This window comes from Torulaspora delbrueckii, chromosome 4 (genome assembly GCF_000243375.1).
Source record: "Torulaspora delbrueckii CBS 1146 chromosome 4, complete genome".
Taxonomy (NCBI): Eukaryota; Fungi; Ascomycota; class Saccharomycetes; order Saccharomycetales; family Saccharomycetaceae; genus Torulaspora; species Torulaspora delbrueckii.
In genome coordinates, this window is record NC_016504.1 from 497,323 (window position 1) to 525,067 (window position 27,745).

Consider the following 27,745-nt stretch of genomic DNA (forward strand, 5'->3'; position numbering starts at 1 on the left):
GGTGGGTATTGACCGCTGTAATTACTTCATGTCTAATTTGCAACGTCGTAGGGTGAACCGGGTTGATTCTGGGGATGAATCCTCGCTTCAGGCGTCAGAATTTAACGAAACTACTACATCGAAAAGGGTTGCATATGATCCGGAAGAAGCCAAGATTACTGAGAATGTAAAGAATCCTAAATTGACATTGATGGAAGAGGTTCTGTTGCTTGGCTTGAGGGATAAGGAAGGCTATTTGTCTTTTTGGAATGATAATATTTCATACGCTTTACGTGGATGTATTATCATTGAGCTTGCTTTGAGAGGGAAAATTCGCATTATAGATGATTCTGCAAGGAAAAGATTTGATGTTTCTGAAAGACTGATTGAAGTTGTTGATGCAAGTAAAACTGGTGAAGTTTTGCTGGATGAAACTTTACAATTGATGAAATATGACGAACCGTTAACTATCGCCAATTGGATTGATTTACTCAGCGGGGAAACTTGGAACTTGCTAAAAATCAATTACCAACTGAAACAGGTGAGGGAAAGGCTGGCAAAGGGTCTCGTCGATAAAGGTGTCTTGAGAACCGAGATGAAGAATTTCTTTCTCTTTGATATGGCTACGCATCCCGTGACGGATACTAGCTGTAAAGAGGCATTAAAGCGTAGAGTGCTTAGCGTGCTGGTTTCTAGAAACATGGAGCTCAGTTATAATGAGTATTTCCCAGATACTACTTCGTTCAAACTTATTAGAACGATTGCCTTGATATGTGGGTCGTATCGTGCCAACGTCTTAGAGAATGTCTTGACGTCCCTAGATTACGAGAAAAGAGATCGCGCTCTTTCACGAGCTGATGAGATTCTAGAGCAATATACACAGTATCCCTTCGATCTTGATAAAGCCACAGAATCAGGATTATCCATAAACCTGAACAAAGAAGTTAAAGAAGAATTGAGTCAAAACAAAGACTGCCCATTACAGTTAGAAGTGGTTGCTGGTGTCTTTGAGGTGTTTTCAAGAATGGACATGTTATTATAATGTTTGAGGACATAGAAAGCTACATAGTACTTTTTGGGGAAATTTTTGTATAGTAACGAACCTGCAATCCACTAAACAGCGGATCTTGGGGGGAGGACTTGGCCATTCTATCTCGCTGTGTATTTTTCAATGAGGTGCTTCACCTTGACCAGCAAGAAGGTTGAGAATAAATGGCGATAGGAATGCGTCATTGCCAAATTTATTAACGTAGTATCTTAGTACTGGTGTTTGACGGTACATTAAATCGTCAAATTTGGAGACAAATTTTATCTCATTAGTGAAAGCGTTTAACAAGGATCTAGATTGATTGGCATGGTCATCACCGCAGGATTCCCACCAGAACCCGCCAGCTAGATTCTTTTCGCGAACATACTGGGCTTTGAAACGAACAGATTCCACGCTATCATAACCAACAAACGTCTTGGAAGTTGAACTATAGCAAAACCCAGAGACGTAGTCGGGATCAAAGAGTTCATGTGTCCCTTGGATGGGTAACTGATTATATAGCCACATACCAGGCTCGCCGTCGGAAGCTCCACCGACACCATGAAATGGCTTATCAATAAATCTTTTGTCGGTGCTTTGAGCTACAACATTTGTGAAGCCCCTGCCATAAGCCGCCATACCAAGACAGATCTTGTGAGAGTTTACACCAGCTACATTCAGCATGTGTTCGATAGCCGAATGTGCATCTAATCCCTCGACACTCTCCGTAGAATAAATATGCTTCTGATGAGTTTCGTCAAATGATTTGGTTGATCCATTGTACAGATTGCAATGATAGCCTGTCTTCTCTGACCATTCTCCATGATAATCGTAGGTCATCATATTCCAAATATCGATATATTTATCCATCTCTGTGATCGGCAAAATATCCAACTTCTCAGAAAATGCAGGAGTGGCCATGGATAATTGGAACTTTGGGTGGTTCATGTTTGGACCAAAGATCGCATCTTCTAACTCATTCATCCTCTCTTTCAATCGTTTGGCCAATTGTAGATACATCTGCGGTTCAAACCCATCATCTTCTGGAAACTCCCAATCCAGATCTATACCATCAAAACCATATTTGAACATGGTTTCGATACATGAGTCAATAAATTTATCAACTCTTTTGGGGTTTCTGACCATTTTTGGGAACTCCTCTCTATTTGACCAACCTCCCACACACATAATCACTTTAAAGTCTCTAATGTTCCGGTTGGGGAATAGATTAGCATTTCGCATGTAAAATAATTCACCCAAGCATCCATTTGGCAAGATCCTTCTTTGACGTTCAAGATCGTTTTTGACCTCTGGATTCAATTTGTTTAACTTGATAGCCATGGGCTTATACAGATCCATACCCACGTCAGACCATTCGTCACCAAGTTTTAAAGCCCCAGTAGCACCATCAACCAAAAAAAATGCGTAGTAAATGTGGGAAACCCTAGAAAGATCGATGTCATGTGGGAAGTGCATCCTAGGAGAATATGGGGACCAATTCGAGTAGTAAAGACCAGAGAGATACTGACCCGGTTCGACTGTCCCAGGATTCGTCACTAACTGAGCTTGCTGTGGCTGGGACTGGACATAATCTACCACTTTACGTTGAGCTGACCTATGGAATATTTTTTTATAAAAGCACATTTCGACGGCTATACTTGCCAGGATCACAATGATTATAACCGTATGGCTTAACCAAGGCCTCCTCTGCATCTGAAAAAAATCAATGACCAGGAGCTAATGGACTGCCATCGACCTCGGATACAAATGAGGATCCCAGATTACTAAAAGTACCAAGTGTCAGGTACACAAAAATGTGATTTTTCAATTCTATTGGATCTTTTTTCCCGAAGGATAATTGAAATGACACTTTTGAAAAACTATTGAAATTCCAAGCAGTTTAAGACTATAAGAAGGGACAAACTAGCTCAAGTTATATTCTAGTGGAGATCTCAATTCACCCACATGTCAGAAGAGGTTGAAGATCGTGTAGAGAGTGGTCAAAATAGTACGGTGGAGCCAGTCGAAGAGCCTATAAACGGCAACGCTGGTGAGATTGAAGATTCTGGAGGTGATGATGAGATGGACGACCTATTTGGCGATGAAGGGCAGGCATCCGACCGCGGGAGTGATGAGGAAGAAGGTGGGTCTTCGAACAGTGATGAGGAGGAATCGAGTCGTCGTGGAGAGATGCAGATGGACGATGAAGAAGCACAGGAACATGCAATGTATACTAGGAAGTTCTATGGAGAAGACGCCGATAATATGAGTGACCAGGAGGAATCCGCAAACCATTTTACAGAGGAAAATGTAGAATTAGTGAGACACATTGTCCCTTATAAGACGGTTGGCGAGGGAGCGGATGAAAAATCAACGATTTACTATGCCAAAGTTCCTGAGTTTTTGACCATCGACCCTGTGCCATTTGACCCACCAAGTTTTGAGAGCAAAGTGAAAGAGAGGTTGAACTCATCATCGCGGGAGGACCAGTTGGGTGACCGTCTAATTGATGAGAACACGATCAGATGGAGATACTCTAGAGACGAAAACCAGCAGGTCTACAAGGAATCAAATGCCCAGATTGTACAATGGTCCGATGGTGGACTTTCGTTGAAGCTGGGTACCGAGTACACTGATATCCTAGTGAATGATACAGACAACACTTTCTTTGCAGTGTCACACGATGAGCAAGAGCTAATGCAGTGTTCCCAAGGTGGTGAAGTCACCAAATCACTAATGTTTATTCCTACTTCTACAAATTCGAAGATGCACCAAAAACTGACGAAAGCAGTGATCAGGCGGGATCAAAGACAGACCAAAGGACCGGGTGTTTACTTTGTGAACAAGGATCCAGAACTAGAGAAGAACGAATTAGAGAAGAAACAACAGCAGGTTGTCAGAGAGAGGAGGAAAAGACAATTGAAAGAAATAGAAAGTCGAAACTCTCCCGACATTTCAACCGGCTTAAACGGCTACAGAAAGACCCCTGTGACAGCGTCTGATGAGCAGGACTCCTACTACGGTAGCTCAAAGAGGAACGAATACGAGCAGGACGATTTCCTAGTAGATGACGATGAGGAAGAAGAAGCTGGATACAGCGAAGAAGACGATGTCCTAGACGACAACAACGATGATCAAGAGGCAGAGGACGAAGAAGATGCCAAGGCTGAGAGATTAAGACAGTTAAAGAGACAGGGCACAGAGCGTTACACTGAGCCGGAACCAGAAAGCGATCCCAGTACAAAGAGAAGGAAAGTAGCCATAATCGACGACGAAGACGACGAGTAAACTTTACATAATCCATCTACAAGCTGTAATATATCATCCTCAAGCAGGACAACGACTAAAAGTCTACAACTTAGCATTATAGTGCTTCGCTTATATAGTCACATGACTTCAAAAGATCTTGTGTAGCTATAAAGAGCCCCTGGTAAGGCGAAACTTGATCGCTGGGCAAGATGCAATTAATAGCAGTAGAACTAAACTGAGTCATTTGACCTATTTGGAAAGTTATAATTAATTGAAAGATGTCTTGGCAAGGTATGTTTTACAATTGAGTTGAAATCTGGAGTGAAAGAAGTCTTTTAACTAACATTTTATTACTATAGCTTACACTGATAACCTTTTGGGAACTGGTAAAGTCGACAAAGCCGTCATATATTCCAGAGCCGGAGACTCAATTTGGGCTTCTTCTGGTGGTTTGACTTTGCAAGCAAATGAAATACAAGAAATTGCTCAAGGTTTTGACAGTCCAGTTGGTTTGCAGAGCAACGGTTTACATATTCAAGGCCAAAAATTCATGTTGTTGAGAGCTGATGATAGAAGTATTTATGGTAGACATGATGCTGAAGGTGTGGTGTGTGTAAGAACAAAGCAAACCATCTTGATTGCGCACTATCCTCCAACTGTTCAGGCCGGTGAAGCTACAAAGATCGTTGAACAGTTGGCTGATTATTTGATCAGCGTCCAATACTAGGCATTACGTTACTTGACGTGGTTCTATATTTAAGTAGATAAACTATAGTAGCTATTTCTTCTCTTTACGAACTGCGCAACCGAATTGGTAGATGATTATGTTGTCAAGGTCCCAAACACCTTCCTTGGCGAAGATGTCACCTTTGACCACTTCCAGGGCTTCTTCCTTTGTGTCAGCGACAATCTGTAAGTGAGAACCAGCAAAAGTGCGTTCACCACCTGGAGTGGTTGGCTCATTGTAAATTGCCCCTGCACAGACTAGTTTGCCTTGTTCGACAAGAGGAGGGATACCAGCGAGGTGAGCAGGTCTGAATGCAGACCTGTCGCCCTTATCATAAACAATAACAACCCATTCAACCATTTTGGAGTACTTATAGACTGCTGATCTCTGCACAATTACTGTTTATCTGTTAATACTTTAATTAAAGCTCGACGACCCTACATAACTAACTTATAGCTTCGATCATGTGATGCGCCACTTTTATATGAAGAAGCTTCCGTAATCATCTTGGGGGCCTTGAATGGCCCATTTATGTTCTTGAGTTCCTCGCAGGACTAACTCAACTGGTCGGTCGTCATATGCCCTGTTACTGAGCTATCAACGATTGCGAAATGTCAAGTATGGCAGAAAGTTCTGATAACACGGTCATGTCTTCAGACTGTAGTACCGGTACATACCTCGTTCAATGCATCCGAATACCTCGTATTCGTTGACCAGCTCAAAATGTATCCGATACCGCTCTGTAGTTTCTTCGCTATTTACATCAAAAACGAATTCCTTGGGGTTCAACATGAAGTAGTTCTTGGGCTTTCTGAAGGGGAACAGCAGAGATATAGATGAGTTCCAACTATTCTGCCTTGGTAGCACTGAGTTACGTGGATGTGATAATCCCAAGATACTCAATTGTGATCTACGCCGTTGTAGTGTAACGTCGTTAAAATACTCGTCATCATTTTCTTCCACCTGTTCCCCAATGCTTTCAGGTGGTTGGTGAATTTGTTGTTGTGATTGCCGTGAAGCTGGTGCTATGTATGTCATTTCTTCTGCTGGTCGTAAGTTGAGAGCCGGAATGGATCTGTCCCAATATAAACCATCTCTGCTCATCCGATTGCTAAATTGAGCAGGAGAATAGTTGGCGCTGACGTTCGATGTAAAGGAATCGGTCATGACGCCAGCTTCCTCATCTTCCTCCGGTATGATATTGTCTAATGAAGAATCTTCTTCATCATGATGTATTAATCTCCAACCTCCTGGAGGCAATCTGGGTGTGACAATTGGCGTCGCAGTATGACCCAAAGTAGTACCACCACTTCTGGTAAAAAATTGGGATATAGGCGGTTTCAAGTCCCTGTATGATTCTTTTCTCCGAACACCACTTAAAGGTACGATCCCACAACCTAGCATGATCTTACTTTGGGCAAACTTTAAAAAATCCGGTTGCTTGGTAATTTCAATTATTTTCCTTCCCTCACAGTCATACTTCGAAATATTACCTCTCGTCTCTAAATCATCTCGATTTAGGTATTTATCCACCTTATGAAGCCAATAACGCCGCCCGTAGGAGGAATCGATGTAGCATTTCCATTTGACTATTTCGGCATCGTTTGGATCTTTAATTAGAACATGTGGATTCTTGTAACGCAAAGCGTTTATCTCATGCTTTTCGTTAGCCTTTTCAATTTGCTGCCATGAGTCAAAAGAGACTTCAAGGGCAACGAGACTTGGAGAACAAGTGAACAGTGCAGGGTCTTGGATTGTCCACTTGTTGACATGAAAATTGTTACTAATATTCAAGAATTTCAGTTTTTGTATTTCCGGTAATTCATCCTTCCCAAGTTCGTATCCGCTCTTAACTTCAAAATTTTGCTCATTTACAGGAGTAAGGAAGTCGCAAATCCTTGTTATTGGGAAATTGCTACCTCTGATACTCAAGCTCTTCAACTTGGGAAAATTATACTTGATGAACTGGAGCGTGTCATGGCATTGGTAGTAAGGACCAGACCTGACAGCGGAGCGATCGTCCGACTCATGAAATGGCATCCCACCTAAATTTAGATATTGAAGCGTCTTATTGTGCCCAAATTGACACAGCTTCCGTAGTAAAAACATTGCGTGAACTGCTGTCCAGGATGATGAATGTGGCATAGAGTAAAGATTTAGCCATTCTAATGTCTTTGAGTTGTTTGAATCGGTAACAGCGGGATGATGACTGAAAAATTCTAGAACCCCACGAGGGGATAGCCTCAAGCACATCGAGAGAGACAAATGTGTTAAACTTTTTAGATGAGGGAGCCCATTCATCAAGGTATGATCATCAATAGAAGTATGCCCCAAATCCAACTTCTGCAATTCGGGCAACATAAGAAGTATTCTACCCAGCACTGGTGACGGTAAATCTGTACAATCATTCAGACCCAAACATGTTATCTGATAATTCTCCTCTTTAGTAATGTACTGTTGCTTCTCCTCATCAAATCGGTATAATCTATCCAAAGCCTTAATACAACTTTCAGTAAACTTGTCACCTGAACAGCCGCAAAAGTCCAATACACTAAGCACCGTCCCAGGTCGGAGCAAATTATACACAATATTCTCATCCAAGTCGTCCTGTATATGTTCACATGCCAGAAACTCTCGTAGGTTGGACTGTGTCAACTCTAGGAACTCCGAGAGAGTTTCATTTGTCAGATTTTTTATTCTCTTGTTCATCTCACCAGTACGGCCAAGGCCTATCGATGTTAATTCTTGGAAATCAGCCACCTGGACGATATTGCATACTTTTTCATTGTTCCTTAAAGTCTCCAACAAGCTGTGGAACCTCTTGGCCGTGGTCAATTTACAGTATCTGTAGATGAGCACACGACAAACATGGTAGAAAGTCTTATTAACGCTCAAGTTGCTTCGCACAAATGTCCTGAAGTTCTCGGTAAATTTCTCTGCATTCCCCGGATGATCATTGCTCATCAGGTCCCTAAACTGGAACGTTAGAATTTGGTAGGCTATTTCAGGTGGTATCACCCGTGGAGTAGAATCATCTGTTACTGGAGTTGGCATGCACTTGGTTCCTTAGATGATCTTTTGTGTTCTAACCTGAACTGCACCTATATGTCTTAAAGGAAGTTAGGCGCTCTCTCCTTTATTAAAGTTATATTATTTCTTCAACACTTTGAAGAAAATTAAAAGTAAGAACAGGATTAAGTAGCTTGTATTATATCGTAGTGTACATACATCTCAGTCGAGAGGTTTCATTATTTCATCATAAAGCATCTGCTTCAAAGTCTCCATAGAAATTTCGGAATCGTCATTAGGCTTCTTGATCTCGTTATCGATTCTCCAAAATTCGTCTTCCAGATTCAAAGGGGGATACTCCGGTTCGTCTTCTGGATCATGATAAGTAGATAGGTATGGGTGGGTCAGTGCGTCTGCTGCACTTATTCGTTTGTTAGGGTTGAATGTCAACATCCTGTCCAGCAGATCTAACATTTGCGGATTCAAATTTTGCTTACCCAGTGCAATTTCCCAGGGCATCTTGGGCTTCATTGGTAAGTTGGCGATATAGCTCTTTGCTCGAGCGGACTTTATGCACTCGACGTCCTCATATGATGGCGAGCCAGTAACTTCCAGTATCAACCACAATTGGTGATGGTAGTCTCTGCCGGGAAACAATGGTTTGCCTGAGACCAACTCGGCCAATATACATCCACAGGACCATATATCCATGGCAGTTGTGTATTCCCTGAAAGTGAGCATAATTTCAGGTGCTCTGTACCATCTTGTGGCCACATACTCGGTCATGAAGCCTACCAATGTTTCCCTTGAGTCGCTACTGCTTGCTAGGCATCTTGATAATCCAAAATCACAGACTTTTAAATCACAATTGGAGTTTAATAACAAGTTTGAAGGTTTCAAATCTCTGTGAATTACTTGGGCGCTATGAATTGATTTCAAAGCCCTGAGTATCTGGTACGTGAAATATTGGATGTGATCGTCACTCAAAGGGTTAGCTGCATGGCTATTAATTATTCTTTGCAAATCAGTTTCCATCAATTCCTGAACCAAATAAACGGCATTCATCTTGTCAATCGTCGTAGGCCGTATCATGTCGAGGATACTGATGATGTTTTCATGGTCATGGAAATACCTCAGCAGTTTGATCTCACGCAAGGTTCTGGTAACGAACATGGTTTTACTAAATGGTTGTATTTTCTTGATCGCCACATGAATCCCTGTAGGTTTGTGAATCGCAGAACATACTGTACCGTATGCTCCTTCACCTACCAGCGCTAAAAGCTGGTACTGCGACGGTATATCAAAAGTGATGGTCCTAGGCATCCTACCTTTGGATCCCACCTCGCTAAATAGACAATGGCGCTGTTCAAATCAATTGACCTTTATATAAAAGGAAGCCTGTTTAATTCTTCTTTGTTGTTTCAGGGCCTAGAATTACGAGAGAATGTTAATCGCCCATGCACAGAGCTTGAGTCTTTCAGGTGAAAAGATACAAAAAGTACATTCATAAATGATTAAGAATGCTGATCAAGAGACACGAAGCTGTGTTGCGGAAGCTCTTGTGTCTTTCCCGCCGAGCAAGAGGGATTAGCGGGGACTGAGCCCGAGGCGAGAAGTTAACTATTACAATGATAGGCACTTAACGGAGTGGTCTTGTATGCCTGAATTGTTCAGCTTCTCGGTTCTTATCGCTGGTTTTTCACCGCTTATCGCTTTGAAATTTAAATGTCGAACTTTAACTTACATCAACTATATAAAGAATAGGCAGCGATAACTTTTGATGAAGCTCATTTCAGCCCAATTGCTCGAGCTGTTGATAAGATTCGACTTTAACAAAGCCTTCTAGATCGTAATGGGAAAATCTTATCCTGAGGTTACTATTGTAGGGGCTGGAATCATCGGTCTTTACACCGCCTATGTTCTCACCGAACTCGAAAAAATCCCAGGTTCACAAATATGTGTGGTAGCCAAATATCTCCCAGGTGACCAATCAGCTGGTGGTTACACCTCGCCATGGGCTGGAGGCAATTGGTCCTGTATTTCGCCTAACGATGATGCCACATTATTCTATGATAGATTCACCTACGAGCATTTAGCGCATCTGCAGAAGGATCTTTTAGATTATTTTGGTGAGAAAGATAGTGAGTGGCTAGGTCTTGGTAGAAGACCTAGTCGTGAATTTTGGGATTGGATCCCAGACAAAAGAAAGATTGATTCCTTAAGAATGTACTTGGAAGAGTTCAACATCCTTTCAAAAGAAGAATTACAGCAAATCCAACCTACGGCACCCAAATTTGGGATTAGTTTTAAGACATGGAATTTCAACTGTCCCGTTTTCCTACAGAACTTTTGCGGTTTTCTGAAAGGCAAACATCATATCAAATTTGTTAAACAAGAGCTTACCCATTTGAGTCAAGCCACATCTTATGTCAATACCGAGGCCATTGGTGGTGATAAGCACTTGATCTTCAACTGTACAGGTCTTGGAGCTCATGATCTTGGCGCTGTCATGGATCACAAGGTGTACCCTACCAGAGGCCAAGTTGTGGTCATCAAGGCTCCACACATCAATGAGAACTGTTTGAGATGGGGTAAGGATTATGCAACATATATCATCCCCAGACCTGGTAAAAACAAGGAACTTGTTCTGGGGGGTTTTTTGCAAGTTGACAACTACAATGCCCAGGATACTTCTCAATCCGAGACCGATGATATATTGAGGCGTACTTTGACGCTATTGCCTAAGATCGGCAAAAACGCTGAAGACTTGGAGATAATGAGAGTCGCTGCAGGCTTGCGTCCATCAAGATACGGAGGTCCTCGTATCGAAAAGGAGACGAAAAGTGACGATTCGAGTCTAATTGTCATTCACAACTACGGTGCTTCTGGTTATGGTTACCAGGGAGGAATGGGAATGAGCTACCGTGCAGTAATGCTTGGCTTGTCAAATGAGAAGAAATCGAAACTGTAGTTCAATAAACAAAACTTTATATTCAAATTTATAAATGTGTGGTTATCAGTGACTAATCTTTAAATTTCTACATATATAAAAAAGGTAAAATTCAAAATGAATAGGTACAGATAGTAAAACAAACAAATCAATCAAGATGTCAAAGATTCTTTCACAAAAGATTAAGGTTGCACTCATTCAATTGGCTGGTTCCACGGCTGACAAGAATGCTAATCTTCAGAGAGCAACACATTTGATCGAAAAGGCTGTCAAGGATCAACCAGAGACAAAACTTGTTGTATTGCCTGAATGCTTCAACTCTCCTTACGCAACGGATAAATTCAGAGAATATGCAGAAGTGATTGGGCCTGACTCTCAATCGTACAAGGTACTATCTGCGGTGGCGCAAAAGCTCAAGATCATACTTGTAGGTGGCTCAATCCCAGAGCTCGAACCGAAGACAAACAAAATTTACAATACTTCGATGGTTTTCAATGAAAATGGTGAATTGATTGGAACCCACAAAAAGGCTCACCTGTTCGACATCGATATTCCTAATGGTATCACTTTCAAAGAGAGTGACTCATTGACCGGAGGTGATAAAGCTACAACTTTGGATACAACCTATGGTAAGATTGGACTTGGAATCTGCTATGATACAAGATTCCCTGAATTGGCCATGATTAGTGCACGTAAAGGTGCATTTGCCATGATATACCCTGGTGCTTTCAACACTGTCACTGGACCAATGCATTGGAAATTGCTAGCGAGATCCAGAGCTATAGACAATCAAATTTACACTTTGTTCTGTTCACCTGCACGTAACTTGGAAAGCACCTATCACGCATACGGGCACAGTTTGGTAGTAAACCCACGCGGTGACGTGATCGCTGAAGCCGGCGAAGGTGAGGAGATCATTTACGCCGATTTGGATCCTGCTGATATTCAAGTGTTCAGACAAGGTGTACCAATTACCACGCAAAGAAGGTTTGACATTTACAAAGATGTAAGCAAATAAATACGGACTTCTATTCTATACTGTATAAAATAAAAGATCTGTGATAATGCAAAGGGAGTATGTTCGAGAAAAGAATTAAAACGTATATCTAATTTACATGGCAACTTGGCCGAGTGGTTAAGGCGAAAGATTAGAAATCTTTTGGGCTCTGCCCGCGCAGGTTCGAGTCCTGCAGTTGTCGTTATTTTTTGCACCTTATATATATACATGCTACAAAGTACCCCAGATAATAAGATTTATAAGATGAGATGATGACTATTTTAGAATACTGATTGATGCATATACAACTAAACATGCCTAACTGATTTGTGCCCGGCCCGTGATACCTGGAATAGAGATTCTTAGTCTATGAGTTACTGGCAATTTGGGCACCACCGCCAATAGGAATGTAAGCGAGAAATTCCACGAGAATAGCTTCAGATCGTAATGTGAGTAATGCGTACTCACCAGAAATAGCACTATGGGTACCATGATAAGAAACTTACGTGCTGGCGTGTACAATGTCTCGTCATTAATCTGTTCCCACATCGTTAGATTGTCATAGGCCCCACCATTGAAATCGAAGGGCGTACCCTTGATCAAATGGAACATGACATATGAACCGATCACGTAGCTCATATTAGTGAGGGTCCAAGACCATTCGGTAGACACTCCCGGTATCAAATCGTAAAAGATTTTTAGTATGGCAATGACAACGATATGAATAATCCAGGCCCCGCGTTGGTCAACCCAAGTAGCGTTCATATTTGGTAATAACTGTTGGTCATTCTCGTCTTCAAAAGTTTCTGGTTCGACATGTGATATTATACTCGAGGATCTTCTTCTTCTGTGATCCTTGTGTGGTTCTGATAAACTAAGCTTGTTGTTCTGGCCGTTTGAGGGGAACGGTTTCAAGGACTGATCTCGAGAAGTTTGCGAAGAGAGTGGTTCACCTATAATTCCCATTCTTCTTTGGTCCTTTGTGCCGAAGATATTCTTAAAGAGAGTGTTTCATAGGTGCTCGAAATAACTGATGGGTATCCTGAAAAATCGCAGAACATCGCGGAATACCGTGGAACATCGTAGAAGGTCATGGAACATCGTAGAACCTCATAGAATCTCATGGAACATCATGGAATTTTTGATTTGTTTCGTGTTAAAGTGATCTCGCCCTTTTTTGTTGGAGATTCAGGGCGTCGATGACAGGGGAAGTCAACAAACCAGTGAAACTAGTATATAAACAACAACTCGATCTGACAACTAAGATTTGTTCCATCGAAAACATGACAGATTCTCAAAGCTATACAGATAATGGTGTCCCAGTTGTTCGAAGAAAAGGCCAAGGCCGTTAATGAGTTGCCATCTACGCCAGATACCGATGAATTGTTGAAACTGTACGCTCTATACAAACAGGCTACTTCCGGTGACAACACTAAGGAGAAACCAGGTATTTTCAACATGAAGGATCGTTACAAGTGGGATGCTTGGGAAGAAATAAAGGGAACTTCTCAACAGGATGCCGAAAACCAATACATCGAATTTGTTGACTCCTTGATTGCCAAATACAAATAGATTTTCGCAATTAAACGCTACTATATCACTTAGCTTCGTATTATCTCTAGCTATATAGACCTCGGCGGCTAGATCGTCCAGGGTAATGTGACCAGTTTGGATTTATATCATTACGCACGTCAGGAACAACTTCTCATAAAAAATTGCCACCTAGAACTCAAGAACTAGCAGGGATGAACTTCTCATAGGAGGTTAGTTTACGTGCTTAGCGTTAGTTTTACGTATCATGTCGGCCGCAGAAGTAGCCCATTTGTTGGAGAACACGATTCTCAGTGTCGATCAGGGGTTGCGAGTGGCCAGTGAAACCCAGTTGAAGAAATTGTCGAATGAGAACTTTCTTCAGTTTGCGGGACTGCTATCCAGTGTGGTTGTTGATAGTGGGGCCAAATTGGAAGCTAGAATTTTGGCTGCATTATCTTTGAAGAATGAGCTTGTGTCGAAGGATTCTGTAAAAAGCCAGCAGTATGCGCAAAGATGGGTCGCGACAATAGATCCAGCTTCCAAGGAACAGATTAAGGTCAATGCTATAAATGGGCTTATGGAAAGCAGTGAGCCGCGTGTGGCGAACGCTTCTGCCCAATTGATTGCAGCCATCGCTAATATAGAATTGCCAAGAGGGGAATGGCTAGACTTGATGAAGACTATGGTCGATAATACAAGTCCCTCGCAACCGGAAAATGTCAAGAGAGCTTCGCTGCTGGCGTTGGGGTACATTTGCGAGAGTGCAGACCCTCAAAGTCAGGTCCTAGTGTCGTCGTCTAATAATATACTGATCGCTATCGTACAGGGCGCACAATCCTCTGAGCCTTCTACCGATGTGAGACTAGCTGCATTGAACGCTTTGGCTGATTCTTTGGTTTTTATCAAGAATAATATGGAGAGAGAAGGTGAGAGGAACTACTTGATGCAAGTTGTGTGTGAAGCTACCCAGGCACAGGATTCTGATATCCAAACGGCGGCTTTCGGTTGTCTGTGTAAGATCATGTCACTTTACTATCCTTACATGAAACCATACATGGAACAGGCATTGTATGCACTTACGATCGCCACTATGAAGTCTACAGATGATAAAGTTTCTTCCATGGCAGTTGAATTCTGGTCAACTATTTGTGAAGAAGAGATCGACATCGCTTATGAGTTGACGCAGTTCCCACAATCTCCTCTACAGAGTTATAATTTCGCGCTTGCTTCGCTGAAGGAAGTCGTACCCGAATTGTTGAACCTATTGACGAGACAAAACGAAGACCTCGAGGATGATGATTGGAACGTTTCGATGTCTGCCGGTGCATGTTTGCAATTGTTTGCGCAAAACTGTGGTAACCATATCCTAGAGCCCGTATTGCAGTTTGTTGAACAGAATATCACGAGTGAAAACTGGAGAAATCGTGAAGCTTCGGTGATGGCCTTTGGCTCTATCATGGACGGTCCAGACAGAACTCAACGTACTTACTACATTCACCAGGCTCTACCTGCGATTCTAAACTTGATGAACGATTCATCGGTTCACGTAAAGGAAACCGCCGCTTGGTGTATTGGTAGAGTCGCTGATCTCGTGGTCGACTCTATTGATCCTCAACAACACTTACCTGGTGTCGTACAGGCTTGCTTAATCGGTCTTCAGGATCACCCCAAAGTTGCCACAAACTGTGCCTGGACAATCATCAATTTGGTCGAGCAGTTGGCCGAAGCTAAACCATCGCCAATTTACACATACTACCCACCTATCGTCGACGTGTTGATCAAAGCGGCAAATAGACCTGATAATGAATTCAACGCTCGTGCATCAGCATTCTCTGCGTTGACTACGATGGTCGAATACGCCACTGACGCTGTGGCGGAGATCTCCGCTTCAATCTCGACTTTTGTCATGGATAAATTGGGTCAAACGATGAGCATCGATGAGACACAACTTAATATGGAAGACAAACAAAGTTTGCAAGAACTGCAGGCAAACGTCCTCACGGTTCTTGCCGCTGTCATTAGAAAATCTCCAACAAGTGTTGCTTCGGTGTCTGATATGCTAATGGATCTTTTCTTCAAGATACTGGATAAGAAGGATTCTTCCTACATTGAGGACGACGTTTTTTACGCCATTTCTGCATTGGCTTCATCACTGGGAAAAGATTTCGAAAAATATCTGGAAACTTTCTCACCTTATCTGGTGAAGGCTCTAAACCAAGTGGACTCTCCAGTTTCTATAACAGCCGTTGGTTTTATCGCAGATATCTCGAATTCTCTTGAAGAAGATTTCAACAAGTATGCCACTGCCTTCATGAACGTCTTGGGGCAAATGATCTCTACTGAGAATTCGATGAGAGAATTGAAGCCAGCTGTTTTAAGTGTTTTTGGCGATATCGCTTCCAACATCGGTCCTAATTTCACTCCGTACTTGAACGAAGTGATGGCTCTATGTGTCGCTGCTCAAAATACAAAACCAGAGAACGGTACTCTGGAAGCTTTAGATTACCATATCAAGGTGCTTGAGTCTGTTCTCGATGCTTACGTCGGTGCCGTCGCAGGTCTTCATGCCAATCCAGAAGCACTCTTCCCATACGTTGGTACCATCTTCCAATTCATCTCTCTAATCAGTGAAGATCCACAATTGTATGGCGAAGATTCCACCGCAAGATCCGCCGTAGGTCTTATCGGTGACATCTCCGCTATGTACCCTGATGGCTCTATCAAACAATTTTACGCTCAAGAATGGATCACCGAGTTAATCAAGAAGACAAGAAGCAACATGTCTTTCAGTCAATCCACTAAAGACACTGCAAGATGGGCAAGGGAACAACAGAAACATCAATTGGCCTTGTGATTTGACTCCACTTCATCCTCCTTTTAATTTTTTTTCCTCTCTTCCTCTTTTACTAATTTTCTCTGCATTCTCCCAATTCTCCTTTTCTATATTTCTCATCATGATTATACACTTTTTTTGTTGTACTCCTCTCTCTCTCTATCTCTCTCTCTTCTCTACTTCTCTTTTTGCATTCCCACTCTTCGAGTACTATACGCTGGCCGTATTGAGCTCATCAGTCCTTTATAGATTTGACTTTCCAACCAAGATAGATTTTAAACTTGTAGATATTTTCAACACTAATTATTATGGTTGGCGTTCGCGCCTCTGAAAAAATCGTAAACTGTAAATCACTTCAAAACAATGAAACAAGGCCACACAATGGCCTCCTCAGAATCGTCCTTCAACCCCAATCTCATACCATTTGATGACACATACATCCTATATGACTCGCAAGATCCGCTTTCCTTTTTAAGCGCTTATTTCTCCCTGATCCCAATCGCAGTACTGATCTTTCAGCTATCATGGTTTATCACTACTCGTGAATTCGAGGCCTGTATCATGGCAGCTGGCCAGGTAGCCAACGAGATCTTCAACAATATTGTCAAAGCGATCGTGAAACAACCTCGTCCCATGTCATTTGGCGAATCCTTCCAAAACGCAACCATGCGGTCAGGCTACGGAATGCCCAGCGCACATTCACAATTCATGGGGTTCTTTTGCATGTATACTAGTCTACGTTACTGTCTCCGCTGGAAGGGACTCACTAGAAGAAAGAGATTACTAGGTATCATGGTCGTTACTACTCTAGCAACCTGCGTATGCTTTTCACGAGTGTATCTACAATATCACACCCCAGGACAAGTACTTGTTGGTTTTGCAGTGGGCCTTTGTACGGGTTCCACTTACTTTTTAATCGTGGGATTGCTCAGAGAATTGAAAGTGATTGACTGGGTCCTTACATGGAGAATTGCTCAGTGGCTTTACGTCAAGGATTCCTGTAACTTAGCACCAATCACTATAAGGGAAGAGTACATTCAATACCAACAACGGCTTGAAAAGAAAAGGAGGGTTTACTAGAGGACCCTTAGTTGACAAGTTAGTCATCAAAGGGTGCAATTAAGATAAGACGCAACTCGACGGCGTACAGATCGGCCGTTGTGGTTGCAAGGTTGCCCGTTGGCTAGGGACCTGTTGGACGCATGAGATGCCCTCGTATATCCGATGCAACTTCTGTCCGCCGCGGGTGACAAACGGGCTTTAAGGAAGTATTTGTGAAAAAGTTGACTAAGTATACTCAAAGTTGTAAATGCTGCATGCTGAGTAAGGTTATTGGGATTCTAATGCTGATTATATCCGTTACCCATTTATAGATGAATGTATATATAAGAAATGGTTCTGGCATTAGCTCAATGAGTTGCAACTGGGAATTTCTCAAGGGTAGGTAATTAAAGTCTGCAGTGTAATAATGTCAAGCACATTGCAATTAGGAAACGGATCGAGTGCGATGGCTTGTACTTTTTCACATACGATGGCATCTTTCGTGTCGAATTTTATGGTAACCCCTGTTATCACGGTACTTTATAGAGGCCGCGGACGACAGGTAAGCACTAAGCCAAACGTTATAACGAGGAATGACCTGCTGCGCACAGCGGAGATGAATGACATCCATGCTTCAAGGCGGTCTTCATATAGTAGTGACGGTTCAAACGCTAGACGCGAGTCTCACAGGAAACACAGGAGGTCCAAAAGGCCGCAAGCGACAGCCCAAATATAATGTATAGCGTGTTAATCCTGTGTATAGAGTAATGATTTAATGATGTTTTTAGCACGAGTAGGAATATAATCAATCTTGGGGAATAGGAATTCTTTCTGCTTTGTTTTGGAAAGGGCTAAACGAAATTTCGATCAGCTCATCGCGGGGAAAGCTCAAGCTTGGTAGTTCTTCACATGTGCAGGCCATAAGATACCCATATAGCACTTTCAAGGTCGATTCATGTCCAATTATCAGAATATCTCCCTGCATTCTCTCCATTTCAAGGAGAAGTGGTTCCATTCTTACGGCCAAGTCGTGGTATGACTCAGCTCTTGGGAAGCGGTAGTGATACTTGTCCTTCAAATATTCGCCGTACTCTTCAGGGTATTTTTCCTTGATCTGTTCCTCGGTGAGATCGGCTACAAGACCAGGATGTAGCTGTTGCAGTTGGAACCTTTGACGGATTACCACACCTTTATCCATGAAAAATTTGGCAGTATCATAAGTTCTCTTTCTTGGAGCTGTCCAAACGACAAACGAGTCCTCATCGGCACCATCCCAATCAGCGACCTGTCTCATCTTGTGATTACCCCTTGACGCTGTTCTGTGTAATGTAGCCATAGTAGGTATCAAAGAGCTTTCCTTCTTCCCCATTTCATCCGGTACGGGAGTAGACCCGTTGGCTGATGAATTGGGTGTTCCATGGCGAGACAGCCTTCTGCTATTTATACGGTCGAGCACCAAATCTGCTAAAATCTCGGAGTATCGCAGTCCATCGCTGTTTAAGACTTCATCATCAATATACTTGTCGTTATCACTGGTACCACAACGTGCGAAATAGACACAACCTTTCTTATCGCGAAGATTCATTAAGAAGAAGACAATCTTATTGATTAGGTACCCGTACCGGTTGTTGTTGACGATTAGCCTTTCGCCGAAATTGATATATTTCACATAACTCAAGTTCTCTTCTGGTGATATCTCTTCATATAGTGGTTTGTTCACGAGCAACCGCCTCATGAAAGCCGACCTAGCCTTTTCCTTCGTCAATCCCTTATAATCGGCAGATTGTGCGGCCATACCGATGTTTCGAGCTACCAAATCATTATCCGTCATCACCGATTCAATGAACAACACTTTGATATTCAGAGCACGAAACTTAGCCTCTAAATCTTTCCTCTCATCGCGGCGAATGTTCAATGCGTCATATACTGCCAATTGTCCCTTAGTTTCTAGAAAAATACTCAACATCTCATCAAAGACAGTACTAAAGATCTTCTTTCTGCTCTCCATACCTTCCTTAGTCGCAGGAAGAGCAGAAAAATAGTCATCAGGTACCTCTAAACCTTGCTTCCTCCTGTACTCCGAAACATGGAAGGATTTGGTCCTGACTCCTAGCCACCTGGTGTATCTAGTAATAGCAACCGACAGCAAAGTCTTAGAGGTTGCCGGAAGACCTACTAATACGATTAGTATACGACCAGCATGAAACAGTCTACCAGATTCAGTAGAATAAAGTTGCCCCGGAGATATGTAATCCTCAGCTTCCACACTTAAATGCACACCATCCGATGTCGGACGCTTCAAATCATTCACACGACCACTTCCACTCCCAGACCACCTTTTACCGGTTCTTGCCATATGATTACCGGTAGGTGGCATTAACATTTCACTACCTAACCCATTGATTAGTTCCTCCTCGTCAGACAAAACCGCAGCCATTTTCTTAGCTAAATTTACAATAAAGCTGCTCGATAAGTGGTGAACTTAGTATCAGATCCAAGTCAAAACTACTTGCTCAGTACCTGTTTCTACACTTCTAGCTCTCCACTCACTATTAATGTTTTTAAAAGGGAGTGGACACTCCAGCTTACCGTTAGGGCTTGATATTAGGGCTCGTTACCAAGTGGAGATAATTGGTGAAGATAATACAATAAAGTAACTATTTACAGTGCGGTTGAACCATTGGAGGACACTCGATATTACCAACGACTCAAAAACATAAGTACCCACGCTAGTCAGTTAGGTGTCAAAACTCGAGCTAGAATTACCAAAATCGTAGTGAATTGCTGAGATCTACCATTTATTGAGTGTATCTGATATTGAATAATGACCCAAGAGAATCTGCTTACTCCAGAATAGTTCATATTTAGTTTAGTTATTATAATTTTAGTTAATAGTTTTAAATTTGGATTTCATTTCCTAATTTGAAAATCAACTTTCAAGATCAAAACATAAATTTGCTTAAGTTGTACTTTAATGAAGGCTGTCAATTACTAGAACGACGTATCTGTTATCGGGTTGCTATATGGAAGAATTAAATTTTACACAATTTATGATCAAACAATTTATTCCAACTTACCACCTTTTCTTTCGATCAAAGCCTTTCTGTCCTTGTCCAAATGCAATTTGGTGATGACGACCTTAGATGGGTGAAGGTTTAGTTGAACGGAAGCACCGTTTGACTTTTCCTTGGTGACCTTGTCAACTTGGATGGCGAATTTCAATCTGTAAACGGAGGAGATCTTACCTTCTTGACCCTTGTTAGAACCACGGGTGACCAAAATTTCGTCATCTCTTCTGATTGGCAAAGACTTGACACCGTATTGAGCTCTCAACTCCTTGGATAGAGGAGCAGACAACAAGAAACGACGTTGTGAAGATGGAGCAGTGAAGTAAGCCTTTCTGGCCTTTCTTCTGTCAGAGGAAACGTCTGTAATAAACAATCTTGTTAGTATATCTTGTTCAGTAGTGGTAGAGTGCAACTGTGCTGGTTTCTATCCACATATTCGATTCAGTTCAATGATCAAAATTTCAATTCAACACATTTCTGGACTGGGTTTTTTCCTTGTATAAGTCACACACTGGTTCTTTCTAATTCTCGTTTCTAGTACATACCTAGAGATTGCTTAGCCATTTTAGTCTTTATCCTTGGTTTGCTAATATGACCTCAAACGTGAAAATACGTACGCTAATCACTACTTTTGTTAGATATTTCATCAAACCTCTTCTGCTTTGCCAGTATGACGATTCCTGGCTACTGGGGACCTCCCATGGGACTACCAGGCGGAGGATAGACAGTAGTCTGCCTACGAGCTAGAGGGAGTGGTTGTGTGCTAGGCTGGCAGAGACGGTGACTCCTGTCTGGGACCAAGAACGTGGAAGGGAAGAGCTCGCCTAGCGCGATTGTCCCAGCGCCGCTAGTCTGAACTCGACAAACTCACTACGAAGACGCGCAATGAAAACGACGCAACTTTTTGTTTCAAATAATTAGTTTTCAAAAATAATGTCTGGGTTCATGAGAAACAGTCACAATAAATACTTGATATCAAAGGTAGCAAGCGAAAGGGTTAAGGAACCTGGCAATTGGTGACTGTAGCCTAGCAAGGGACTGTGTAGCAATGAACGGTAAATAAGTCGAGCAAAAAAGGTTAGATTTTACAACTTGAAAAAAATTAAGATGAAGCCCCCCCCGGGACTCGAACCCGGATCACATCCACCGGAAAAATGTATGCTAACCATTGCACTAAGGGGGCATGCTTACCTTAGACATGTTTAGCAGCGTGATTCATAGATACGAGGCCACAGACTACAGTGTTAGACCTACGTCTATTACGAGTAAGCCACGATGAAGTTGGCTAACCTGCGTGCTAATATAATCTCGGTTTTTTTTATATATAACCAATAAAGCAACATGGGTATCGATGAATATCAAGAAAGTCGCTAAGCCATAGATCAAGTATTAAGTGTTAGATTCCATCCGTACTATTGCAGATTTTTTAACTTTAGCCGAAGATCTAATCTCTATATTGTCCAGACATACTACCTGCCTTGGTTAATCATTCCGCGTTGAGTGTTGAGCCTCCAAGGATTTCGAGACGCACACAAAATTACAATGATAGCCTGTGTGCCCGCTCGATAGATCGGCGAGCGACTTACAACGCAGCTGGGTAGACCCTACTGCGAATGTCCAGGACCCGTCATGGTGAGTCGACCAATTACTCCACGTAAGGTAAAAGAAATGGAAGACCCAGCAATTGTGTTATCGAATGCTCAGCGCGCTGGTTTGGTTTTGGTATTCTTGCCTTAATTGTTATCTGTTCTTAGCCTGATAAAGAGTACGCCCAGCTACGATCGTACTCATCATAGCATGCAATTGATGAGTTGCCTGAGGGGCTGCCCTCTTTTGATACCTTTCGAGATGGCAAGTCCAACCTGAACAGGTACCAGATCTGCAACACACTGTATAGTGGACGGCAGTTACGACAAATAGACACCCTCCCATATTGAGTATTTAAAGGCCTTGAAAGAGTAACTACATAATATGCATCTCGTCTAAAAATATTCTCCAGTTGACTATTTCGTGGGGTACCCACAACTAATTGAATTGACAAATCTCTTGGCGCAATTACCTCTACAGTAGACAAACTTTCAAAGATTAACTGTTAGTTATGAACGAATAGAGGATCACAACGGATATATGAAATGCTGATTCAAGATCTGACAGATCCCAACGGGGTTAAGAAGAATGTTGCCATCCAAGCGATCGACATAGCAATTTTACTTCGATCACTTGTCTCATACGACCGACAAACTGCTTAATTCGCTATAACACACCTGGCAACTTCTCTCATAATCCATTCATCAACCTATGGCTCACCGAGATTCAGCTCTTCGATATTTTGTGCGGATGTATACTGTTGCTACGGAAGATTGTGCCTTCTCTATGACAATCTTTACAAGTCCTTGTCAAAAAACATACAGAATGCGATGTTTGGCACGCATGATCCCGTGGGAACTGCCGCTCAACATTGATTCACAATATTACCGGAAGAGTGGCAACTTTATTGACTTGCCAACCATGGAGCAGCATCAAAGATCTTTTGGCATTTTAGCATGCGCAAGGTACTGGTAGTTGGATGAGTTATGGAGTTACTGTTGAGATTCTAGTCTATATGAATACTAGGAAGTCAACAGCTACCGTTTGAGCTACATGGCCAGTACTGTTTCAGTTTTAGGTAATTATTTGGTGTCACGTTCTGGTTACCTAAATCAATTACGATAGTGCAGTCAAAGCATATGGTATAGGTAGAGTGGAGTTCCATTCCTGATGCTTTTCCTATCCTATGCGGCATACATTGCCCTACTCTTCGTTAGTGTGATCAAATTATTCGATGGCTATAGTGCTTTCATTCCGAAGTTGCGTTATTAAGCGGTCTTAAGCAGCTATATTGGGTTTTTTGCAAATGCTTTGTTGCTATTCGGAGTCGTAGTTACCTTATTATTATGACAAGGGTAATATAAGGCACTGTAGAATCGTGGTAAATAGATGGCCAAGTCCGACTAGCACTTGAACTGGCACTTTTCAATTTGGTCTATCGAAGAACAGCACTTCAGGGTTAGTCATTTCAAAAAAAATGTCTGCTTAACAAAATGGACTTGGCAATGATCCCGTTGATATTTTGGTTGGAAGAATGGTCCAACTGAATAGATATGTCCAAGCGATTGCCCGTTCGAACAATTCTTAAAAACGAAAGGAAAATTCATCAATTACGAATTGCCAATACGTGCGTTGTATGCTATTGGTTGGAAAATACGCTGTGGCTGCAAGTACCCTAGTGCCTGCAGAAAGCTTAGTTGCTACGTGGCTACAAAAACCCTACTAATGCAAAAGAATTTTAGTTGCCAGTGGCTGCAACTTCCTTATTGGGTACAAAAAAATCAGTTACTAGTGGCTGCAACTACCATATTGGTACAAGAAATTCAGTCGCTAGTGGCTGCGACTACCCTGGTTACTGTATTGGTTGGAGCTACCCTGGATGCTAGTAGTGGCTGCGACTACCCTGGTTACTGTATTGGTTGGAACTACCCCAGTGGGTGACAAAAACTTTAGTTGCCAGTGGCTGCAACTACCATATTGGTACAAAAAATTCAGTCGCTAGTGGCTGCGACTACCCTGGTTACTGTATTGGTTGGAACTATCCTGGATGCTAATAGTTGCTGCAAAAATTCATCCAAGAAACGTGGGAACAAGAGAGGTTATTTCGACCAAATAGAGCAAGGCGGTCGACGGTGTGTGACTCAGGATAAGTGAGGATTTTGCCAGCTTCCAAAGGTATAAATAGGCCTTGAATTTCCTGTGTCTTCCCAAAACCTTCAGTTGTTTTACTCAAAACCTTTTTAATAGAAAAATACAGTAAGCACACATGAACCCCATAACAGTATTATTTCATTTAGCACTAGCTTACACCTCCTTCACTGGGATTGACCTAGCCGACGCATCTGCAGTAGATGTGGAGGTAGTGACTGATCAAGTTTCTAAGGTCACGATTGATTTAAACCAGCTAATGGATCAAGCAGGTACCAACAGCGAGAGCAGTGATGCTAGCGCTAAAGTTTTAAGTTACATAGTTAACAGTGATAGCCCTGTTAATTCTGTAGTCGAAGCCTACGATGCAGCTATTGATGCTGGTGATATATCCCTAGCCACTGTATATGCTACCAAGCTCATGGGTCTTATTGAGAGTGTGGATGACTTGATTAGTGACATCTACGCGGCTCCAGACTATTACTCAGAAATTATCCCTAAGCAGTTAATTACTGGGGCAGCAAGTCAGCTGGCAAAAAGAGATCAGGTTGATAATGACGCAACCAGAGTGCTAGATGCTCTATTGAATATAATGGGCACTAATGCGACCGCCCAAAGCAACCAATTAGATGACGGTACAACGGGCCTGGTACGCCGTGACCAATGTGGCAACTACAACGTCGACACTAGCAACGTTGTAGCTCTATCGGTATTCAACTCCATGCGCGGGCAAATAGATGGAAACATGTGGTACCCTAATGACCCTCGGAATTTCTGCAGATGGTACGAGGATTTGAGGGGGTGCATTTCATGGTCGACAGACGTTGGTGGTATGCCAGGTAATGCATTACAGAGCTGGGCTGCGGACATGAGCAACTGTATCCCAGATGCGCACCCGAAATCATTGAAGTCACTCTTTGCATTTGGAGTATCTCAAGGGTCCACCTATGTTTGTGGATCCGGTAGGCCAGATGGCTGTTAAGATTTTTATAGTAGGTGCTGGCCCAAAGCATATCGGACTGGTAGCAGATGATTCTATTGGGTGAGCATTGAAATGAAGAAATATGTTATGTACATTGTAAAGTAAGTAACAGTAACTTCAACTAAAATAAAATTGAAAGATAAACTATAAACAATATAAATATAAAATAAGGACTCAAAAAAGTATCTCATCACGATTTGACGAATTAATAAAATTCGCTAAAATACAATATCTTCTTAACAAAGTATCGATATGATGAAATTCACCAGCGAAAAACGAATTCTTCCTATGAAGGTATTAGAATTTAAAATCTTGATAGCTAATGCTATAAACTACTCGGTGCGACTCAGCTATTGTTTCTAATCAACAGCGTGAAAATAATCAGTTGTGATCTTAAGTCTTTCAAAGAAGTTTAAAGCTATAGGCTTTGTTCAAATTCGAAACTGAGTAAAGTTCCAAATTTTAAGTGAAATAGTTTGAAAGAAAAGCAGATTGCTTACTGAGATTAAAAATATTTAAGCACATTCCAAAAAATGGTGATCCAGCTCAAAACAGCGATTTGTAAATCAGAATTCTCTTGCACTCTACATGTTCTTATATCTTCATATGCTATACTTTCGCTATTTTCAATTTTTGTTGTAGCATGATCAGGACTTACCAATGCCTGATTAACTTCCATATCAAGCTAAAATACAAACTTTCAGCCAGGATGAGTGCCAAGATCCTAGAAATTGACACTGCCCTACTCTGGGCTTTTACTTTTTGTTTCACCGATTTTGCCTCACAAATCTGAAGAATGAGAGTTTCATCCGTTGTGATCCTCTATCCTTCTATAAAAAAAATTCAACCCTACAAAAGTTTGAACATGGTTCGAATATGGCTCAAAGGAGTTTCTGTAACTAAATCAATTATGTATACTTAAGAGCAGGTCCCGCATATAAACATCATTGGTGATTGTCCGTTGACTCTCAAAAACGAGATGAAAACTCTGGGCTAGAGACTCTCCGACCGGCATTTTCTAAATCCTTATAACGCCTGTACTCCGACCATATTTTGGACGTTCTTTCTCGTTCGCTGCGTCAGTAAATGGCTTCGTTTCTACACTGGCTGCATTACTCAGATTCAGCTATAATAGTACCTTCCCGAGGCATGTTGTTGTAAGTTTGTCGTGCCCGAACAACTAAGAGAGACCATTTTGAAGTGGTTTACTTCATAAGTATCCAGCCCAGTCAGTACGCCATGGTTTGCCATTGACTCATGAAGAGACTCGTGGAGATCCTTCTGATCTTGTAGTGTCATATTACCGTAATGTCTTATCACACCACACATGGCTTGGCGGAGTACATTTTAAGTTTTAATTCCTTCATAAGAAGAAGTTGATTCTCGCTGGTGAATTTCATCATACCAATACCGATAAGATAATAAATTAACATCGCCTGTACAGATTGTGCTACGAGCTATAAGTACCCAAGAAAAGGGACCCAAGAAAAGGTAAAAAAACAAACAAACTGTCTACTGAGCCAAAAGCTGCTAAAAAAAATCAGCTATATTAGATTTAACCGAGGCTTGTGTATTTGTAGATCTATTCACCATTTATTTTCTATTGGACTTGGACCGTTTAAAGCGATGTCCACTGGCCCTTCTACTAAAGTAATAAATACCCTCTGAAAAATGACAATGAAGGTTTCGGTTAAGTGAGTATAATTTAAGTCGCTATCCTACTTGAGCAAGACCATTGCAACATTAAATCCATTAAAATGTTACCTGTTTCCATTTGTTTGCGCCAAAATGTGATGAAATTGGGTGGAATGTCAACAACTGCCCGAAGGCCATCACAACTGGGGATGGCATCCATCGGAAGTAGTTCCAGGAAACCTGTGTGTCAACTAGGTCTTTTCAAAAGCTACTCTACTTTTAATCCACAATCCGCTGCCTCTCCCCGTGACAAACCCAAGAATAAAGTTAGTCTTTGGACAAAATTAAAGTCCTTCACGACCTTTACTGCCTCAGGAACTTTAGTCATTGGTGCAGCTGGTCTCTCAGCAGTTGTTATCTATCTAATTCTCTCAGAACTGTTTTCACCTTCCGGTGATACACAAATATTCAATCGTTCAGTGTCAATGATTGAAAAGGATGAGGTAGCAAGATCACTATTGCAATGTCACGACACAGCTGATAGCAAAGAGAGATTGAAGGCTTATGGTGAAAGTTTTACGAGTGATAAATGGACCAGAAATAGACCTATAGTCTCTACAACGAAGGTCGATAAGACAGGGAAAGCACATCATTTTATGAGATTCCATGTTGAATCCAAGAAGAAGAGAGGTCTAGTTCACATCGAAGCCGTTGACTCTGATAATAGCTATCAACCAGCTTTCACATCTGTGTATCTCGATGTGCCCGGTGAGTCCCGTCATTATTTAATCAAGCCAAAAGTGCATAAGATTGCTAAACCCAGTGGATTCCTTGGTGTCAATTGGGGTCCCAAGAAGGCCTAGATGCAAAATTCACCTTGCCTATGATTGATGTCTCATTAAATATTCACGTAACTCATTGCATTATCTTAATTATTTCATGATCTTAACGTCCCGATACTGTCTAGTCTATCTGTTTGT

At 41.9% G+C, this 27,745-nt stretch overlaps 18 protein-coding genes and 2 non-coding genes across 20 annotated transcripts; 12 read left to right on the top strand and 8 right to left on the bottom strand.

Annotated features, from left to right (window-relative positions):
* Positions 1 to 28: 28 nt before the first annotated feature.
* VPS74 (Vps74p) lies at positions 29 to 1,021 on the top strand (the record flags this gene model as incomplete). Its single annotated transcript, XM_003681006.1, has 1 exon — positions 29 to 1,021. The coding sequence occupies one exon, from the start codon at positions 29 to 31 to the stop codon at positions 1,019 to 1,021; it is 993 nt and encodes a 330-aa protein (XP_003681054.1).
* A 126-nt stretch (positions 1,022 to 1,147) lies between these two features.
* On the bottom strand, positions 1,148 to 2,719 carry CTS2 (putative chitinase; the record flags this gene model as incomplete). The annotated part of the gene is made up of 1 exon (XM_003681007.1): positions 1,148 to 2,719. One exon carries the CDS (start codon positions 2,717 to 2,719, stop codon positions 1,148 to 1,150), a length of 1,572 nt encoding a protein of 523 aa, XP_003681055.1.
* Positions 2,720 to 2,971: 252 nt separating this feature from the next.
* Positions 2,972 to 4,294, top strand: LEO1 (Paf1-complex subunit LEO1; the record flags this gene model as incomplete). Its single annotated transcript, XM_003681008.1, has 1 exon — positions 2,972 to 4,294. One exon carries the CDS (start codon positions 2,972 to 2,974, stop codon positions 4,292 to 4,294), a length of 1,323 nt encoding a protein of 440 aa, XP_003681056.1.
* Positions 4,295 to 4,533: 239 nt separating this feature from the next.
* Positions 4,534 to 4,982, top strand: PFY1 (profilin; the record flags this gene model as incomplete). The annotated part of the gene is made up of 2 exons (XM_003681009.1): positions 4,534 to 4,546; positions 4,615 to 4,982. 2 exons carry the CDS (start codon positions 4,534 to 4,536, stop codon positions 4,980 to 4,982), a joined length of 381 nt encoding a protein of 126 aa, XP_003681057.1.
* A 51-nt stretch (positions 4,983 to 5,033) lies between these two features.
* TDEL0D02630 (YciI family protein) lies at positions 5,034 to 5,342 on the bottom strand (the record flags this gene model as incomplete). The annotated part of the gene is made up of 1 exon (XM_003681010.1): positions 5,034 to 5,342. The coding sequence occupies one exon, from the start codon at positions 5,340 to 5,342 to the stop codon at positions 5,034 to 5,036; it is 309 nt and encodes a 102-aa protein (XP_003681058.1).
* A 285-nt stretch (positions 5,343 to 5,627) lies between these two features.
* LUG1 (Lug1p) lies at positions 5,628 to 8,036 on the bottom strand (the record flags this gene model as incomplete). The annotated part of the gene is made up of 1 exon (XM_003681011.1): positions 5,628 to 8,036. The coding sequence occupies one exon, from the start codon at positions 8,034 to 8,036 to the stop codon at positions 5,628 to 5,630; it is 2,409 nt and encodes an 802-aa protein (XP_003681059.1).
* A 177-nt stretch (positions 8,037 to 8,213) lies between these two features.
* KSS1 (mitogen-activated serine/threonine-protein kinase KSS1) lies at positions 8,214 to 9,314 on the bottom strand (the record flags this gene model as incomplete). Its single annotated transcript, XM_003681012.1, has 1 exon — positions 8,214 to 9,314. One exon carries the CDS (start codon positions 9,312 to 9,314, stop codon positions 8,214 to 8,216), a length of 1,101 nt encoding a protein of 366 aa, XP_003681060.1.
* A 529-nt stretch (positions 9,315 to 9,843) lies between these two features.
* On the top strand, positions 9,844 to 10,962 carry TDEL0D02660 (FAD-dependent oxidoreductase; the record flags this gene model as incomplete). The annotated part of the gene is made up of 1 exon (XM_003681013.1): positions 9,844 to 10,962. The coding sequence occupies one exon, from the start codon at positions 9,844 to 9,846 to the stop codon at positions 10,960 to 10,962; it is 1,119 nt and encodes a 372-aa protein (XP_003681061.1).
* A 136-nt stretch (positions 10,963 to 11,098) lies between these two features.
* On the top strand, positions 11,099 to 11,959 carry NIT3 (putative hydrolase; the record flags this gene model as incomplete). Its single annotated transcript, XM_003681014.1, has 1 exon — positions 11,099 to 11,959. The coding sequence occupies one exon, from the start codon at positions 11,099 to 11,101 to the stop codon at positions 11,957 to 11,959; it is 861 nt and encodes a 286-aa protein (XP_003681062.1).
* A 99-nt stretch (positions 11,960 to 12,058) lies between these two features.
* Positions 12,059 to 12,140, top strand: TDEL0Dtrna2S. The gene has a single exon. It is a non-coding gene; the product is annotated as a tRNA-Ser (tRNA).
* A 116-nt stretch (positions 12,141 to 12,256) lies between these two features.
* Positions 12,257 to 12,904, bottom strand: ORM2 (sphingolipid homeostasis protein ORM2; the record flags this gene model as incomplete). The annotated part of the gene is made up of 1 exon (XM_003681015.1): positions 12,257 to 12,904. The coding sequence occupies one exon, from the start codon at positions 12,902 to 12,904 to the stop codon at positions 12,257 to 12,259; it is 648 nt and encodes a 215-aa protein (XP_003681063.1).
* Positions 12,905 to 13,249: 345 nt separating this feature from the next.
* Positions 13,250 to 13,510, top strand: ACB1 (long-chain fatty acid transporter ACB1; the record flags this gene model as incomplete). The annotated part of the gene is made up of 1 exon (XM_003681016.1): positions 13,250 to 13,510. The coding sequence occupies one exon, from the start codon at positions 13,250 to 13,252 to the stop codon at positions 13,508 to 13,510; it is 261 nt and encodes an 86-aa protein (XP_003681064.1).
* A 226-nt stretch (positions 13,511 to 13,736) lies between these two features.
* KAP95 (karyopherin beta) lies at positions 13,737 to 16,325 on the top strand (the record flags this gene model as incomplete). Its single annotated transcript, XM_003681017.1, has 1 exon — positions 13,737 to 16,325. One exon carries the CDS (start codon positions 13,737 to 13,739, stop codon positions 16,323 to 16,325), a length of 2,589 nt encoding a protein of 862 aa, XP_003681065.1.
* Positions 16,326 to 16,685: 360 nt separating this feature from the next.
* On the top strand, positions 16,686 to 17,384 carry CAX4 (dolichyldiphosphatase; the record flags this gene model as incomplete). Its single annotated transcript, XM_003681018.1, has 1 exon — positions 16,686 to 17,384. The coding sequence occupies one exon, from the start codon at positions 16,686 to 16,688 to the stop codon at positions 17,382 to 17,384; it is 699 nt and encodes a 232-aa protein (XP_003681066.1).
* A 388-nt stretch (positions 17,385 to 17,772) lies between these two features.
* On the top strand, positions 17,773 to 18,081 carry TDEL0D02720 (uncharacterized protein; the record flags this gene model as incomplete). Its single annotated transcript, XM_003681019.1, has 1 exon — positions 17,773 to 18,081. One exon carries the CDS (start codon positions 17,773 to 17,775, stop codon positions 18,079 to 18,081), a length of 309 nt encoding a protein of 102 aa, XP_003681067.1.
* Positions 18,082 to 18,150: 69 nt separating this feature from the next.
* TDEL0D02730 (bifunctional fructose-2,6-bisphosphate 2-phosphatase/6-phosphofructo-2-kinase) lies at positions 18,151 to 19,782 on the bottom strand (the record flags this gene model as incomplete). Its single annotated transcript, XM_003681020.1, has 1 exon — positions 18,151 to 19,782. The coding sequence occupies one exon, from the start codon at positions 19,780 to 19,782 to the stop codon at positions 18,151 to 18,153; it is 1,632 nt and encodes a 543-aa protein (XP_003681068.1).
* A 626-nt stretch (positions 19,783 to 20,408) lies between these two features.
* Positions 20,409 to 20,977, bottom strand: RPL26A (60S ribosomal protein uL24; the record flags this gene model as incomplete). Its single annotated transcript, XM_003681021.1, has 2 exons — positions 20,409 to 20,773; positions 20,959 to 20,977. 2 exons carry the CDS (start codon positions 20,975 to 20,977, stop codon positions 20,409 to 20,411), a joined length of 384 nt encoding a protein of 127 aa, XP_003681069.1.
* Positions 20,978 to 21,524: 547 nt separating this feature from the next.
* Positions 21,525 to 21,596, bottom strand: TDEL0Dtrna3R. The gene has a single exon. It is a non-coding gene; the product is annotated as a tRNA-Arg (tRNA).
* A 2,670-nt stretch (positions 21,597 to 24,266) lies between these two features.
* On the top strand, positions 24,267 to 25,130 carry TDEL0D02750 (uncharacterized protein; the record flags this gene model as incomplete). Its single annotated transcript, XM_003681022.1, has 1 exon — positions 24,267 to 25,130. The coding sequence occupies one exon, from the start codon at positions 24,267 to 24,269 to the stop codon at positions 25,128 to 25,130; it is 864 nt and encodes a 287-aa protein (XP_003681070.1).
* Positions 25,131 to 26,923: 1,793 nt separating this feature from the next.
* Positions 26,924 to 27,628, top strand: TIM21 (Tim21p; the record flags this gene model as incomplete). The annotated part of the gene is made up of 1 exon (XM_003681023.1): positions 26,924 to 27,628. The coding sequence occupies one exon, from the start codon at positions 26,924 to 26,926 to the stop codon at positions 27,626 to 27,628; it is 705 nt and encodes a 234-aa protein (XP_003681071.1).
* Between the last annotated feature and the right edge of the window lie 117 nt (positions 27,629 to 27,745).